Source organism: Muscardinus avellanarius (genome assembly GCF_963383645.1).
Source record: "Muscardinus avellanarius genome assembly, chromosome: 6".
Taxonomy (NCBI): domain Eukaryota; kingdom Metazoa; phylum Chordata; class Mammalia; order Rodentia; family Gliridae; genus Muscardinus; species Muscardinus avellanarius.
The window spans coordinates 68,950,452-68,968,379 of record NC_137791.1 but is presented as its reverse complement, the minus strand read 5'-3'; the positions used below and the strand labels follow the sequence as shown (position 1 = coordinate 68,968,379).

At 37.2% G+C, this 17,928-nt stretch overlaps 1 protein-coding gene across 2 annotated transcripts in view; it reads right to left on the bottom strand.

The window, feature by feature from the left end:
* The window catches only part of WDFY3 (WD repeat and FYVE domain containing 3), a gene marked incomplete at both ends in the record, with an annotated part of 188,199 nt that overhangs the window by 69,245 nt on the left and 101,026 nt on the right, over positions 1-17,928 (bottom strand). For both annotated transcript variants that reach the window (XM_080697358.1, XM_080697357.1), the window contains 6 exons: positions 699-859; positions 2,692-2,791; positions 8,164-8,397; positions 9,980-10,159; positions 11,416-11,550; positions 13,051-13,289. In XM_080697358.1, coding sequence (XP_080553484.1) covers positions 699-859; positions 2,692-2,791; positions 8,164-8,397; positions 9,980-10,159; positions 11,416-11,550; positions 13,051-13,289 — 1,049 coding nt within the window. The remainder of the gene's footprint in view (positions 1-698; positions 860-2,691; positions 2,792-8,163; positions 8,398-9,979; positions 10,160-11,415; positions 11,551-13,050; positions 13,290-17,928) is intronic.

The window sequence follows — 17,928 nt, the reverse complement described above, 5'->3', positions numbered from 1 at the left end:
GTGGCAGCTTCTACCAAACAGATATTTTTAGGATGAAGAAGCTCTATTCAAAATTACTGGAAAAATCACCTAAAATTTGATTTTGAGGTTCTAGTTTCATCCCTCTTGTGAGTTTTTCTCTTTGGCTTAACCATAAAAGTATTGCTTTAAAAAGGACTCTTAGGTAACAAGTGAGAAACTATGCACCTGTATTATGTGCTAATAAAACATGGCAACAGTATTTTTCACATGATGTGGTAGATATGAGTAATTATTTCTGTAAAACCACACCAATGTTTCTCAGTCAAAAATGCACAAGAAAAAAAATTGATATCATCCAAGAAACACATACCATAATAGAATTTATAAAGATGCATGTAACAAGAGAAAACTCTTCAAGCTCTGTAAGCCTTTACACATTGATGTATGTAAACACTGATGTAAAAACCTATACAATTTTATTAATTTAAGGCATTCAAATGAATTTGTAGCAAAGAATAAAACCAGCAAGCAGGTCAGTGACAGACCACCCACCACTTAATAAAACTACGTGGTTTTTACAAGGGACATATTGGTAAAGGGCTACAAGTATATTCTGTATTCACTTTTAATAAGCGTATCTTTACATTAGTTACACTCATTTCCAACAATTTTGACATTATCGGCAAAGTTCTTCAAAGAAAAAACATACTCTACAACTAATAGTGGCAATGGATTACCTGTGCAATTAGTTGAATTATAAAATCTATAAGAAGTTTAGATTCTTTGTTGAACATGCCTTGCCAAAGCTTGTCCACCACACGTTGTGTGAAATAAAACACATTGTTCACCAATACCTGGTAGCTTCCTCCACTGGTAATAGGCAGAGATGCATCTTCCCCTAAATTCCAGTAAGAAAAAAAGTCTAAGAAAATTGATATCTACCAGCACAGGATCCAAGATCCTCAAAGAAATCAGGCTAAGAAAAAAATGAGTATGTTTATAACACTTTAAGAAATATGACCACAAGCTCTTATGTACTATTTAAAAATGATGTTCACAGGCAGAAATTAAGGTAAATACTGGAAGAAGTAGTTTCAGCAGGATAAAAGTATTATGAATTGTGAAGTCTCCTACATCTAAAAACCGTGTATGATAAGCAAACAGCCCTTCAATTTAAGCTGTCAGTGACAGGGCACTCCATGTAAGAGAAAAATTAATTGAGTTTATTAGTTTAAATGGAGTCTGTGCAAGTAATAGAAGGTAAACAAAACAAAACAAAAACCACCACCAACAAAAACCCAGTCAAACAAAACTGTCTACCTTGGGGTATACTTTTAAGGGCAATGAAGTAATATAAGCAGAAAAGAGCGTTAGAAAAACAGTGACCATTAAGTAAGTATCAGCAGTGGTGGTGGGGTCAAGGAGGGCCTGCAGCCCCTTCCACAACTACTGCTAGCTCTGTTTCTTTTAAAAGGAGTAGATGTCTCCAACATTGATCCTCAGTGTGTTGCTGTATATAATGCTTTAAGAGGGGTTGATCCCATTAGCCCCTCCTTCTAACAACAATGTTCCCTCCATAGAAACTCTGAAAAAACTAAAAACAAAACAAAAAAAGAAAAACAATAATAACAATAACAAACCTCTGAAGGTTCCAAGTGAATATGACTATTATTCCTCCCACCTAACTCTCAATTGCCTCGTTTTGTGTGTTCATGTGGTATGACTGAGTTCAATGGGCCATGACAGGTAAAAAAGAATGCCTGGCACTTAGCTTTGGAAGTGCACAGTCACAGTAAGAAAATTCCAAAGATTTCCTTGCAAATTTACTTTGAAAAAAAAAGTTAATTTAGTAACATAGAGTTCTATGATTCATATTATCACCACAAACTCAAAGTAGCATATAAACTAAACCACTACTTTTTCTTTTCCTGTAAATTATTTTAAATATAAGTGGTGATTTTATGATAAATGTTTCAAGTTGATACATTGTAAATGTATCAAAGGTAACAATTACAATAGTTTTGATTATAATTAGATACAGACATCAAAAAAACATACTCTGTCTTGACTGTATGTTCCTGAATACATCCTAAAAGAATAAGATATGCTCAATATGTATATGTACACACACACACACACACACACACACACACACACACACACACACACTCTTTTGTAGTATGCGGATTGATTCCAGGAGCATTCTACCTCTGAGCTACATTGCTACCCCTTTTCAATTTTTTTTTTTTTAAATTTGAAAGGGGGTTTTGCTAGGTTTCTGAGCCTTCCTAAACTGCTGAGGCTCTTTTCGAACCTGTGACCCTCCTATCTTGGCTTCCCAAATACCAGTATTACAGGGGTGCACTATCACATGTGGCTAGATATGTATAAATATCATGCACATGTGTGTGATTCATATGAGTAAGAATGTTTATAGTAGCTTTACTTAAAATTATGTCAAACTGAAAACTTCCGTATGTCTATCAACAGTGAAATGAATAAATCTACATATTCATGTGATAGAATACTATATAGTCTCAAAAATATATGGCCTACTGCTACATGCAACAACACAGATAAATCTCACAAACAGGAGTTGAGTATAAGCAGCTAGACTAAAAGGAATGGAGAAATGAGATGAATTTACAAAGGAAACAGACTTGAGATATAGACAGCAAAGAAGAGAGACCACACAGGCACTTTTATAAAATAAAACTAAAACAGGATTACCCAGTAACACATCAGCTGCAAGCAAATGGTCCATCACGCTATCCAGAATATAAGTCTGAAATTCCTTTTGTTGAGTTCTGGTAGATCTTTCAGGGGAAGCCTAAACCAATAAAAATTAGAATTAGAAACATAACTACACCTAGATGGGGCTCAACTGTATTTACATTAGAAATATAACAGAAAGATGAAAACCCCTACTGGTAAATCTTAAAAAATATGACATAAATGATGGTATATATGCTTAAATCTTTTTTTTTTTTTTTTTTGGGGTGGTACTGGGGTTCCTGGAAGCCCTTCTACCTCCGGGCTACACTCCCAGACCTATTTTTACATTTTTATTTTGGAAACAGGGTCTCCTAAGCCAGGAACCTGCGCGATCCTCCTGTCTCTGCCTCCCAAGCGCGGGGATTACAAGCGTGCGCCACCACGCCTGGCTGCTTAAATCTTTATTTTATTTTTTACCTCAAAATTGAAAGAATAAAAGAAAGATAAAACATCTTTTTAAATCCATTCTTCCAAAACAGTACTCTAAATATTACAAATACTTACTAAATATTTAATAATCTATTATATCACTCCAAAAAGGAATCTGGTGGGTTACTGATGACATACAGGTAAAATAAATTATGAGGCCATTATTAACAAACATGAAAGCTCAAAAAACTAGTGATCAAGAGGATGTATAAATGGGGAAGTATTTATAACAAAATTAACATAATCTACCTCTGAACTTCCTAAGTGTCAAGAAAGAAAAAAACATGGTTTTATTATCTGTAAAAGGAAGCACCTTAGATTGTCAGCAAGAATACATGTGTTCCTACAGTTGTCTTAGAGCACCATTTTTTGTGGATTTTTATACAGAGTATAGTAAACAGCCCTAACAGGTGGTTTCTTTGATAACAGTTTTACAAAGCACAAGATGGTTGTTCACATTATCTTGACTCAAAGCTTAGGGCACAAAGTTAAACTACATCCTCTGATGGCATTTCTGTTGGTAATTCGGATATCTAATCTGGGTCCTTAACTTTCAAGTACCTAACTTGGTAGGTAGTGAAGCACTGGGAACTCGGAGAAGAAAGTGGAGACCCTTTCATCCGCCTTCCAAGTGCCAGCGGTCTTGGCAAAGGCTTCTGACGGAAGCTGATATTGAACCATTCCACAAGCTGTTATAATGCTCCTTCGTAAACAGACATCTGTGTGTTTAGATACAGGTGTAATACTGATGTATTGTAAATAAAATGGAAGAACTACTTCTTGCACAAAGAGATTCAGGACTATCTTTATGATTATGTTTTAATGGTGAGCTTTAGAACACTGTTGTTTCTTTCTATTCTGATTTTCAAGATGATCTTATTAAAGATTTTGAAAAACTAGTTAAAATCTGAACTGTAAATCAAGATCAAATATATTAACCCAATGACTCAAAGTCCAACAGCTGTATCAAGGTCGTGATGAACATTTCTCTCTCTCTCTTGCTTAATGTTTGCTTTTTTTTTTTTTTTTTTTGAGATAGGGCCATGTTCATCTGTTCAGGCTGACCTCTAACTTGTGATCCTCCTGCCTCACCCTCCCAAGAAGCCAGGTGAAGGCATATGCACTGTGCCTTGCTGATGGGGTCAGTAAGAATACTAGAGCTGAATTTGGTTTGTAACTAGACTAATGTGAGAAAAACTAAAGGATATCTTATGTTTTTTATCTTAATAGATTGTCCTGTATAGTTGAAAAGATTGATAAAATGGTCAGTGAGAGTCATGCGCAAGGCCTGCCTAGTCTCCATGACATTTACATTGAAAGTCCTACCCCTGCTGAGTAAGGAGGAAGTGAGAATTAAATTCTTAGTGATTAAACGGCCAACTGATAGCATTGTGTGGATTCCTTGGAATTAGATCAGAGATCATTTTATGCAACAGCTTGAGTGACTGGAATTTACTAAGGAGCAAGGCTCTTTATTCCCAGGAGGTTGTGAACATTTTGAGACAACACTGCTCTCTCAGGATCACAATCAGCTCACAGTGCTTAATAGGATAAGTGATAATGAGAAGGCTTGATCAAATCTTAATCCAAGCTTTGAGCCTGTAAAACAGAGGAACTACAACACATATCAAAGTGCTTCATCAGTCAATAGTGCTTATGTTTATTTAAAAAATAGTTTCTTATTCTAGAAGGATTTAAATTTGATTCAGATATCAATGAGCTTTCAATCCAACAGGCATTTCTTCTCTTGGAAGCTGTTGAATGAGTGATCATGACCCAAAATTTATACTAGATAATGGCTCTCACTGGCTGCTTCAAATGTTTTTGCTCAGATTTCTAGCAGCCTAACTTGTAAAGAACTTATGATGTTATGAATTTATATATCACTGTTTCTTTTAAATAATTAATTGGGCTACTTTTATGTGCCAGGAACAGTAATTGAGATTAGCGAGGCAAAGTCACTTGGTCACACTAGGATGGAAACCTCAGTTCCTCTGATGCCAAAGCCCATGGCCTCACCTGCTACACTATATTCTCTGTGCTCTGCTAAAATCTCCATACTGAAGTAAACAAGTGCACAAGAGCAATGCTGCAGAATGCAGGCTACCATGTCCTCATCTTCCTTTTAGACAAAACTGGCTGGCACAGCAGAGCACCAGAAAGTAGACAGATTAGTACTGTGGCCTACTCTGGCTGTGAGATCTGTTTTCCTGGTGAAAACAGTCAATTGACACATCAGTCTTCAAAAGCTCAGTCTCCTTCTCCAGGCCTTGGGAACATCACAGGGAATCTTCCTGTCTTCTGAATTGGCCAGATGGCCTTGGGAGTCTGCTGCTTCATGGGAGAGCACGCTATTGCTAGAGGGAGGCTTTGGGGACTTTGTCCTATTCTATAATAGGCTGGATATCTTTAAAGAAGTTTTTGAGCTTGGTTCTGATGGCAGCTGCCTCTTAACTGACTCTCCAGAGGGGCCCACTTTTTCCACTGGTTTGATGTGTGATAATGGGAGGTCTTGTAGGTGATGTCTGTACAGAAGGCAGTGAGCTGCTTGGACCACAGAACCATGTACAGTGTTGGAGAAACACTCAACTCAGCATTCTTAGTGTCACCTTCACCTCCTCCCTCCAGGCACAGCCAAATACTTTTTGGTCTGTTATCATGTTCTTTCTTTTCAATGCCTCTTATAGTTAGATATAAAATGTTCCCAAAAGAGCTCATTTATTAATATTCTGGGTTGATATATTTGAGTCATGATGGTTTTTAATACTAGGAGTAAACAAATCGATTGTAATGGATTTACCTGGGTGGTACCCAGTAGGCAGGTAGAGTATGGCTGGAGGAGGTAGTCCCTGGGGTGCAACCTTGGGGATTATATACATGGTCTTCCTTCTCCAGCTGGCTCTCTTGCTTTTGGCCTCCAAGATGTGAGCACAGCCCACAAGCTCTCCCTTTCTCCATCTCCTGCTGCCATGTTCTGAGGTCTGTGGTCCCCAGTCTCACATGGACTGAACCCAAAACCATAAGAAAATAAAGCTTTCCTCTAAGTTATATGGTCAGGTCTTTAGATTATGGCCGTGAGGATGCAGACCAGAACACTGCCACAGTAGTATTCATTTGCAGTAAGTCCATGCAGCCCTCATGACAAGTCTGGTGTGGTCACTGCTGTAGGAAAGCTGTCAGAAGTCACTAGACACCCTTAACAAGGCCACTTGATCCTTTTTTTTATATGTCTTAAGGGCAAGGCACTGTGTTATGAATACTACACTCAGTATCTTATTTGGCACTCAACCTCAAGGTTCATACAAGTAACATTAAACTCTTCCTATTAAAAAGTAAAGAAAACAAAAAAGACAGCTATGTAATTTATCCATGACTAGCTGATAGGACTATAAATGCTATCACTAGGTATATCTTCTCATCTCATATCTTTCATAAACATGCATTTTATTTTTATGCTCAGTTATGCTTTCTTGTATACATCTCTTCTGAACTTGATCCTGTTATTTTCTGATTAGTGTTTCAGTTTTCAAGGAACAGTTCATATTTTTTTACCTTATACACTAAGATACTGACCATCTCTCTTCTTAGAACTTTTTAAAGTATCCAGAGGCAACAAGTTTTTCCAGGCATGCTTTCAATTCTATTATGTAGACTATTAATAAAACCAATTATTTTGCTGTTAATATTCAACATTGTAATTTTGGTTAGAATGCTTAGCAATATTGGTTCCTAAATTACATTAGTGATCTCAAACATGTAATTCCATGAATAAGATAAACACCTGTGGATTTGTTTGTATTTAAAAAGTTCACTGTATTAGCCACTAGAGGGAGCAGAGGAAGCTCTGGGTCTGTGGTCAAGTTGCCCAGAGCATGTGGGACATTCCTCCAGAGAGAAAAGCAGTCTTGGCAAGGACTGAATCCTGCCTACATTCCCCTACATGGAGAATTTGACCCACCTTATATGAAATGATCAGATCATGAATGTAGGCAAGGGATTATATAGTAAACCCCCATCTATGATCTTTTATTGTCTTTGGTAATTTTTCTTTTCTTTTTTTCTTTTTTTTTTGGTGGGTTTGGGGATGGAACCCAGGGGCATTCGACCTCTGAGCTACACCCCCTGCCCTATTTTTTTATTCTCTATTTTGAAACCAGGTCTCACTGAGTTGCAGAGGGCCTCACTAAGTAGCTGAGGCTGTCCGTGAACAGTGATCCTAGGGTCTCAGCCTCCCAAATGCTGGGATTACAAGCGTGGGCCACCATGCCGGCTATCTTTGGTAATTTTTCTAGGTAAATATTTTTCAATGGTTTTCAGAGATAGGTAATTTCCAGGACTAGCAGAGAAGCCACTTTAGGTGTAGAGCTACTCTCATGTTCTGATGCACCACTGGCTCATAACACTTAGCAGAGAATGGGGAGAAACCTAGAAGTTTGCTGCCTTGGGAGAGTTTGACAAGTGCATGTCGAGCATCTGCTATGTATTGTCCACAATTTCTGAAGCTGTGCTAGACGCTAACAGCAATAACATTGGCCAGTGATGGGAAGTGGGATTGCAGCAGAGTCATGAGATGAGGAGAGGGCACATCTTGGCTACACCAGCCTGTGCCTGTTTTTATGAAGTTTTACTGGAACATAGCCATGCCCACTACTTTCTATATTTTTTAAGGCTGCTTTCTCACTACAGCGGTATAGTTGAATAGTTGTGACAAGGACTATGTAGCCCACAAAGACTAAGATATTTCCTATTTAGGCTTCAAAGAAAAGTTTGCCAATTCCTCGAGAACAGATAATAAAAGACTGAATAAGGGACATGTTTGAGAGAAGGGAACGAAGAGAAAATTGATAGGATCTAAAGCACCTGTGGAATTCAAAATGTTCTACAGCCCATGATTATGTTAGAAATCTGAAGATATTTGGTATAGGACTGCTTAGTTATGAAAGTCCTAATTGCAAAAGCAATGCAAATGATATGTTAAATGCATTTCTTTGTCTTTACCTCCAACAAAAGATCAATTAGTGGAGTCTGTTTGCTGGCAGGGGTGAGACAGAGGTTGTCTATTATCAAGACCCGCATGAAGTCAAAAACAAACTTTTTAGCTGGGTGGTTGGTCAGGTAGGTCTTGGTGCCCACATTGCAGTACTCGGACTGGCTCCGGTTCATGCCCGTGTCTGCTGCAAAGGCTTTAAACTCTTCGGCTGGAGAACCGACTTCATCATCGAGGTCAGTCACCTAGTGAAATTGAGTGGAAGTCCATTAGGCTGATGTGACATGTTTACTTGTGTTTCCTAAAAATAAAATCAAAATCACAGCAATAGCTGCATTCTCCTTGTGAATTCACCTCCTATTCCAATGCTCAGCACATTGCTTCCCCCTCCTTAGCTGACCCTTGCTTTCAAGGTAGTAATCTGGCACCATATGTCACAGTTACTCAACATATGGTCCTTTTGACTGCTAGCAATGTATCTACTGTCTGTGGAATCATCCAATCCACTGTGGATAACTGTCCTGAAAGCAAATGAAATAGTAACATGAGGATGGCTGTATTTGCATATGAGGTCTACCCACTAAGAAATCAGATGTCAAAAAATGTCAGAAAGTAAGCTGACATAATGGTATATCTAGGTGCAGATCCATTTTTACAGGTAAAATAACACAAATATAGGAACAAAACAACAAAGCTACTGCCAATTTTGAGCCGAGAAAGCAGTAGACAGATTATAAGATCCTAACAAAAAAAAGACTGTTAAATATTATAGAGGGTCTCATTTTTATAAAAAAATACAGATTCTAAAAGTATAAACAAGCCAATGTTCAAGTCATGTACTACACTTGTCTTTCTCTCCAAAATCCCCACAATTTTAGAATGAGTATTTTTCCTTTATAAATGAGAAAAATAAACATAAACAAGGTAGCTTCTCTGTACTCTACAATAGATGATTGAAGTGAAAGGAAACATCATGAAATTCTGAGGTACTAAGAGAGTACAATTATCTTTTAAGACTACTTTAAGACTATTTTAAAAGACTACTTAATATATGACTATAGTCTAATAAGTTTATATATTAATAAAAATAAAAGTTGAGCAAAAGAACCAACATGTATTTTATTTTTTATAAAGAATCAATTCTACAATTTGTGTATGTGTGTGTGCATAAATGCAGGTGTGTGTGTATGTGTGAATGTGTGTGTGTTACTGAGGATTGAACCCAGGGGTGATATCATGAAGCTACATTCCGAGTCCTTTTCTATTTTATTTTTAACTTTTGAAACGGGTCTTGCTAAGTTGCTAAGGGACTCAATAAGCTGCTGAGGCTAGCCTCAAACCTGTGATTCTCCAGTCTCAGCCTCCCAAATACTAGGATTACAGGCATGCACCACCACACTCAACTCTCTATTTCATTTATAAAGATTAAACCCAACAAATGCCTACTTCCTGAACTAAAATGAAGTAAAGCTGGTATGACTAGAGTTGTTACCTGAAAACAACATTTTATAACTACAAAGGTATCATCATATAAAATAAGAAATGTATCAACAACCACTTGGAGAGGGGAAGTACTAAAAGGAACTTAGAAGAATATAGTAAATGAAAACAGGTAGTTGAGCTCAGTGCTGTCGTAGGGGAAGCAGGAGCAAAGTGTAGGGAGCCAGATGCACAAAGATATAGGAGGCGGTATACAAAGTCATGAAACTGTAACTTCACTAGAAGCTTAAAAGATCAGCAAAAAAAAAAAAAAAAAAAAAAAAAAAAATCTGCTAACCATTGGGACAGACTAATTCCAGTTTTGACATTTTCCTCCCCCTTTCCTACCATCTCTGAGTAAGGGCGAATATTGAAAGGGAAGACAGTTGCTGCTAGCGCACACAGGAAATCAGGGCTCATCCACATGGAGGCGAGGTCTGGGACGTTGTGATATAAGTATCTAAAGAACTGCATCAGCGTCACTGGGTATTCTCGGAGCCAAGACCCCTCTTCTTCTGATTGCCAAGGCTGTCACAGGGATGAGGGAATATGTTAGAGAAGTCAACACTGCTAAAAATTACTGCAAGAATCTGTTAAATACTGTTCTTCTGAAACTGAATATAATCAAAGTCTACCCACATGAGCAAAAAGCATGTGTGTACATCCATGTCATCAGATTTAGAAGTCATCAAGAAAATTAACAATAGCCCCAGAAACAGGGAGGATTTTGTCTGCAATGGAGTACTCACAGCTCAGCTAACTGGGGCCAGCAATTTTGATTATTTATCATTATCACTGTGAATATTGCCAGAGTAATCCATGGCAATCCATGTTACCATAAATACTGCCACGTGTGCACTGGGACCGCATTAGGAGGAAGAGGAGAGGAGGCTGCTTCATCATTCTGGGCCTCACACTGTCATATGCATAACAGCAACAATGCTGAAGCATCACATAACAGCAAAGATGACAGTGATAAAAACTATAGTAAATGATGTATGTCTTCTGATACTTTCCAGAGAGTGACTTTAACTTAAAATTTTGTATTTGTTTATGAATATGCACCAAAAAAGAATTAATAGTGATTTTTGTTCTTAGATGGCATAACAAGTGTTTTGACTAAGATTTCTCAGGTTCACATAATTACAGGAATGAAAGCCACTATTTCCCCTTAAACATAATCCTATATTGGATGAACAAATTAAGTAATTATTCACAGTATTTCTGTAAGATAGATAGGAACATAAATTTTGCCACTTTAATTTTTATAAATTCTTCATTTCTAAGAAATAAGCAGAATAGAAAAAAACCACAAGAAATAAAATGAAATTTACACTGCTAACATTTTTAACCTGAGAGTCATTTTAAAAGTCCAATGTATTATTAATAACTTATATAAAAATATATTAATTATATATTATATACATTATAGTATATTTTTTACTAAACTAACATTATCAATTAATACTTATGAAGCACTGACTATATGCCAGACACTCTTGTAAATATTTTATTTATATACGACTCCATTAAACCCTCAAAACCCTAAAATGTAAATTCTATTATCATCAACCTTTTAAATTAGAGAAACTGAGACTCACAGAAGAACCAGGTTTGAAGTATCAGTGGCAGGACCGGTCCCAGAGTCTCTGGTCTTACCAACTGCAGTCTATCTTTATATTAATGAATTTCCAGAGACAATGTGGTAAATAGATTTCCTTACTGAAGAATAATAATTATAAGCAGGTGGACTATCACCAGGTTTTATTATCTTAGTAACTCACTGAGTTCAGCATGCTGCGCAGCATTCCCAACAATAAAAAAGCAGCTTCTGTACACACATTGTGGATAGAAGAGACCACAGTTCCACTGGAGGCAGGAACTCCAAAGATAAATGTCCAGATAGAATCCAAATCAAACTGCAGAGGTCAATGGGATTCAAGATTAGCCACTATTAACTTTTTTCAGAAGAGACTCTCAAATTTATTTGAAACTATTTTTTTTTAAGTGAACAACAAGAAAGAAACAGAGACCTAGTACCCCTCCATTCTACATTTCAAAAGTCATTTTTATAGTTATATTACAGATCATCCTGGATCCTATCTTAGATACCCACTTAAAACACTGCATTCTACCTTTTTAGTCTAAAGAAAATATGCACAAATAAAATATATGTTAACTAGCTAAGAGATGAAATTATAGAAGTGATGATTTTAAAGCAGGATCTTTCATAAAAGCAGATGAACTCACTCCCCCAACCCCATACTCAGCAATGCTCTGATTCAAATTTAGATCACTTATGGATAATATTTGACAGTAAAATTTGAGACTTATCCTTAACAGTTTTATATAGTACTTAATGACTATAATATCATGTGTGTTTTGAAAACTGCATAAGCAACCAAACTCTGCTAGGCGTGAATTTGTATCTTGATTTAATGTAAGGCTACAGCTTACATGATTTCTCTTTAAAGGTTTTGTCAACTACTAAAATTGATTTGAACATCATTTGACATTGGATGGAAGTAGATTTGAGTTTAAAAGCTAAATTTCTTTAGCTGGGCATGGTGGCGCACGCTTGTAATCCCTGCGCTTGGGAAGTGGAGACAGGAGAATCGCACAGGTTCAAAGCCAGCTGCGCTGGCTTAAGAGACCCTGTTTCCAAATAAAATATAAAATAGGCCTGGGAGTGTAGCCTGGAGGTAGAAGGGTTCCATTCCCAGTACCACCAAAAAAAAATTAAAAAAGCTAAATTTCTAAGTCAGTGTACTGCCACAAACACAACCTTCATGTACACATCCATGATAGTCTTTTTTTTTTTTTTTTTTGGTGGTACTGGGGTTCCTGAAAGCCCTTCTACCTCCGGGCTACACTCCCAGACCTATTTTTACATTTTTATTTGGAAACAGGGTCTCCTAAGCCAGCGCGTGTGGCTGGCTTCGAACCTGCGTGATCCTCCTGTCTCTGCCTCCCAAGCGTGGGGATTACAAGCGTGCGCCACCACGCCCGGCCATGATAGTCTTTAATGAAAAGTCAAAGCCTGTTTTCCTAACATGATCTTCTCTATCATCAAGAAATTAAAAGTAATTTTCTAATTAATTAAAAGTAATTTTCTAATCAGAACTTGTACCATATATAATATAATGTAAAAGAATTCTTTTTATCACCATGACTATCACCCAAAGTTCTTATGCATATGCAATCACAGAGTAACTAAAAGAAATAAAGATCCGTGATAAACGACTTTTTGGGGGAGGAAAATTAGCTGTAGAATTTTCAAAGTTTTCTATCCCAAATCAAACCTTAAATGTGAGAAAAATAGTGAAATTGATAATTGATTTTACAGTGATTAGCCCATTGCCCTCTGGTGATGTTTTTGAATACACAATTACAATTACACCTTACTAGATAATTCCTACCTGGCCACCCTGCTTACATCGGCTGCTGATGACAACAGGCACACTGACCTGCAGGTTCTCAGGCAGCTCACTAACTGGCTGCTGCAGAAACAATGCCATGAGGAGAAAATAGAGGGCGGGGACATTAGTGTGCTTAGGAAGGAATGACTGAAGAACTGGAAAACCAGGAAAATGGCAAGCATCCCGGTTAATCTCCCTGACCGTTGATCTCCCACCGGCACTCCTGCCCACGTTGAATCCTAAGAGAAGAGGAAATATTTAATAAAATTAACAACTGAAAACACACTGCATAGACAAAGATAGAAGTAACTCAGTATGTGAAACACTTCTACCCTGAACATGCATATAAATGGGCAATTAACTATTCAACTGCTGAATTAATCTTTCAGTAAAAGTTTTGCTTTATCATCTGTTTGAGTTTAGCAAGCCTGTCTATGAGGATACAGGTGCTGAAATATAGCTGGCACAATTAGATGCAAGTGCTTGAAAATGTTTCTTAAAGTGATATAAATTCTACACATTAAAAGAATGATGTTAGGGCTGGGTGTGCCACTAAGAATTAGAGTGCTTACTAATCCATGAAGCTCAGGCTTTTATCTCTAGTATCACCAAAAAAAAAAAAAAAAAAAAAAATCAGAAGAACTCTAATATTCTTAGTTATATTTCCCTAGAGGGGGGAAAAAACCCTGATATTCAAAATATAGCCAAAACAGATGATGCTACAATATCCTTGAAATATATGTATGCCCATGCTTATCGCAGCAACACTCACAATAGCCAAATTATGGAACCAAACTAGGTGTCTATCAAAAGATGAATGAATTAAAAATTATGGGATATACACACAATGGAATTCTACTCAGCAATAAAGAAGAAAAAAATAATGTCATTTGTAGGAAAATGGACCTGGAAAACATTATGGTGAGATTAGCCAGCCAGAAAGTGAAGGGTTAAATATCTTCCTTCATATTTGGAAGCTAGAGCATAACTGGGATATGAGAGGGGCTTCAGATAATAGAGGAGAAACTCCAGTAAAGCCAGGAAGGTAGGTGATCTGGGTGTGTGTGGGGGTGGAGGGAAGAGGGAGAATCAATGATGGAATCAGTTCCACTTAAATTATATACATATGTGAGAACACCAAGGTCAATCTCAGTATCCTGTATGGGCAAGGTGGGGTGGGAAGGGGAGGCTCAGCAAGTGCTGTGTGCATGTATGTCACTATCACTGTGAACTACATTATTATATGAGATTATAATGCACCAAGAAAGTAACATATACATATATGTACTTTGTACAAAAGTTAATACGTTCATTTGTCCTAAAAATCATAATAAACAAGTTAGTTTTTAATTACCTACAGATTTAGAGACAAGACTAAATAACAAACAAATAAATAATCTTTCTTCACACCATGCTCTGTACTGTCTGGGAATGCTACCAAGCAAACGCAAGCCCACCTCAGCTGTAGCTCTCTGGGGGCTGAGCTGACCATCCAAAGTTCTCTGCAGAAAACCAGCTGTTTCAGGAGATGCACAGCGCTTATTAATACAGTTTATAGCAACCTTGTTTCCATCAATCTTGTTTCCTCTGCTATACAACAAACTTCAGAATACAACTCAAACATGTTTGTTTTGCTCTCCCAAGCAGAGGATAAGGTGTTCAGCACAGAGTGAATCTTGCCCAAATTTTCAGTAGAAATCTTTAGGCATAGCAAGAAAAGATGAGGAACTGATTTTCACTCTGAAGCAATTTATAGTCCAAATAGATCCACTTTTTTTCCCTGTCTTTTCTCTAGGATGAAGAAAGTATATATTTGCTGCTACTATTTAATATAACAAAAGAACAATTTATGTCTAGGTTGCTTTTTAAGTTATTTTCTCTAAACTAATTGCTGTGTGATGTGTTAATTAGTCTTCTAAAGTATGTTCCACTAATTAACAAAAAATTGTACAGCAATTTACCAAGCTCTTTCATATACCATATCATTTCTGAATCACAATGAAAATGTGAGTTAGAAATTGCTATTATCATTTTTATAGCACAGAAAATACATAATTAGTTCAAAGTCACCAAGTTAATGAGTAGTGGCACTAGGATTTGGAACCTGATGTCTATTTCAGAGCCTGTAAAATTATGATGTCTTCCTTGCCCCTGTTAATGATATTGCTACACTTTTGAAAGGCTGGTTGGATTAGCATATTGGGTTGACTTCTGTTCACAGTAAATTCTAAAGAATATTATTAACATAAAAGTGGTATTTTACATATTAAGTACAAAAATAATGTGTGTGTGTGTGTGTGTGTGTGTGTGTGTGTGTGTGTAGTAAAGGGCATTGGACCCAGAGGCATTCTACCCCTGAGCTACACCTGCAGTCTAATTTCTTATTTTTATTTTGAAGCAGGGTTTTGCTAGATTGATGAGTCTCACTACTTGCTGAGGCTGTGCTTGAAACTCTTGTCTCAGCCTCCCAAGTACTGGGATTATAGGTGTGGACCACCATACTCTGCTTGGAAAATAATTTTTGTTAAACTGCAGGTCTTAGAAGAAAACCAATAGCATAGGGATAGGGGTGTAGCTCAGTAGAAGAGCACTTGCTTAACATGCAGGAGGCCCTGGTTCCATCCCTGGCACTGCCAAATAAAACAAACAAAAGCCAATATAAGTATTATGTTTCCTTTCTTAATAGTTTTACACTATTCTCCCCCTACAATTAATCCTAAGGAATATTTAATGGAATATTGGCAATAAGCATTAATTCAGATCCAAGTTTCAAGTATGTGGAAGGTATTTTTGCATGTGTTTGTGGTACTGGGGATTGAACCCAGTCTTGTGCATGCTAAACAAGTACTCTGCCACTGAGCTGCAACTTACTCTTTCACAAATTGTATTTTAAAAGAGGGTCTTGCTAAGTTTCCCTGACTGGCTTCAAGCTTGTGATCATCCTGCCTCAGCCTCCTGAATAAATGGGATTACAGAGATGACACATGCCTGGCTCACAGTGAAGGGTGTGTGTGTGTGTGTGTGTGTGTGTGTGTGTGTGTGAGAGAGAGAGAAAGAGAGAGAGAGAGAGAGAGTTTGTGTATATATATAGGTATGAATATGACAGAAATTAATAAATCTGAATTGAAAAGTCAAAATACTTAGGTTGCTCATCACATCAATGAGAAATATAATAAAATGAGGTTATATATATATATGCCATATAGACATATATGTATGTGTTACCTATTACCTATTCAGGAAAAAGTAAATGGGATGAAACTTAAACTGAACATTTAGATTGTTTTTTTGAAATCATAGCAGCATGTGCAATATGCAAACAAGTATACATGATGGATAAACACATTTTAAGGTAGGAAGTCAGATCAGACATGAGGAAAGCACCTCTTCCCAATATCACTGAAGTGACAGAGAAGAGAAAAGGCTGCTCTGAATGACCACATGCATAAGTTATAGTCTTCCTCAGGATCCATGCAAAATATTGGTCCAATTTTCAGAGTACCAAATTTTGTATAACGGGCATTTAAAACATATTTAAAGCAGATGGTTTTTTTAAAAAAATAATTTCTTGGTAAAATGGCAATTGCATCACTTCTTTATCTCATAGAAATTTCTTCAGATACTTTCCACATATGAAATAACAACAAAATAGTACAGTACTATGTTAAAAACTATTTCTTATAGTTTGAAGTTGATGTAATACAGGAACATTTACCTATTGATACTTTTACATTTTATTTACTTATTTATTTATTCATTTATTTTTATGGGTTTAGGAATTGAACTCAGAGGCATTCTACTTTTGAGCTATACCCCCAACCCAAATTTTTATTTCTTATTTGGGAACAAGGTCTTACTAGGTTGATGATTATTACTATGCTGAGGCTGGCCTCGAACCTGTGATTCTCCTGTCTCAGATTCCCATGTACTGGGAATACAAGTGTGCTAAGTGTGCTCCACCATGCCTGGCTCTTATGCGCGCGCGCACACACACACACACACACACACACACACACACAATGTTTTTTTTGTTTGTTTGTTTGTTTGTTTTTGGTGGTACTGGGGTTTCTGGAAGCCCTTCTACCTCCAGGCTACACTCCCAGACTATACTTTTTTAGATTTGGAAACAGGGTCTCTTAAGCCAGTGCAGCTGGCTTCGAACCTGCATGATCCTCCTGTCTCCGCCTCTCACGCGCGGGGATTACAAACGTGTGCCACCACGCCTGGCTACATTTTTTTTGGGTGGAACTGGGGTTCCTGGAAACCATTCTACCTCCAGGCTACACTCCCAGACACCTATTTTTCTTAAATATATTTTTTTATTTGGAAACAGGGTCTCTTAAGCCTGCGAAACTGGTTTTGAACCTGAGCGATCCTCCTGTCTCCGCCTCCCAAGCATGGGGATTACAAGCGTGCGCCACCATGCCCGGAGCCCGGCTCTTAAACATTTTTTAAATAAATAAACTGCATATTAAATTCTGTTTCTTCTAACACAGATAAACAGAAATTCTTTTCTTAAAAACTGGCACTAGAGACTGAACCCAAGTGCATTCCACCTCCGAAGTATACCCCACTAAGTCTTGCTAAGTTGCTGGGGGTTGGCCTCCAATCTGTGATCCTCCTGTCTCAGCCACCCAAGTACTGGGATCACAGATATGCACCACCCATCTGGTGGTGAACAGAAATTTTTAATACAAACTCCTGACAACAAGACAGACCATATGATATATGATTTATATAATGTTACATAATGTTAAATGTCTTTATTTATTTATTTATTTATTTATTTATTTATTATTTTTTGGTGATACTGGGGGTGGAACCCAGAGGCTATCTACCTCTGGGCTACACTCCCAGACCCATTTTCTATTTTATTTG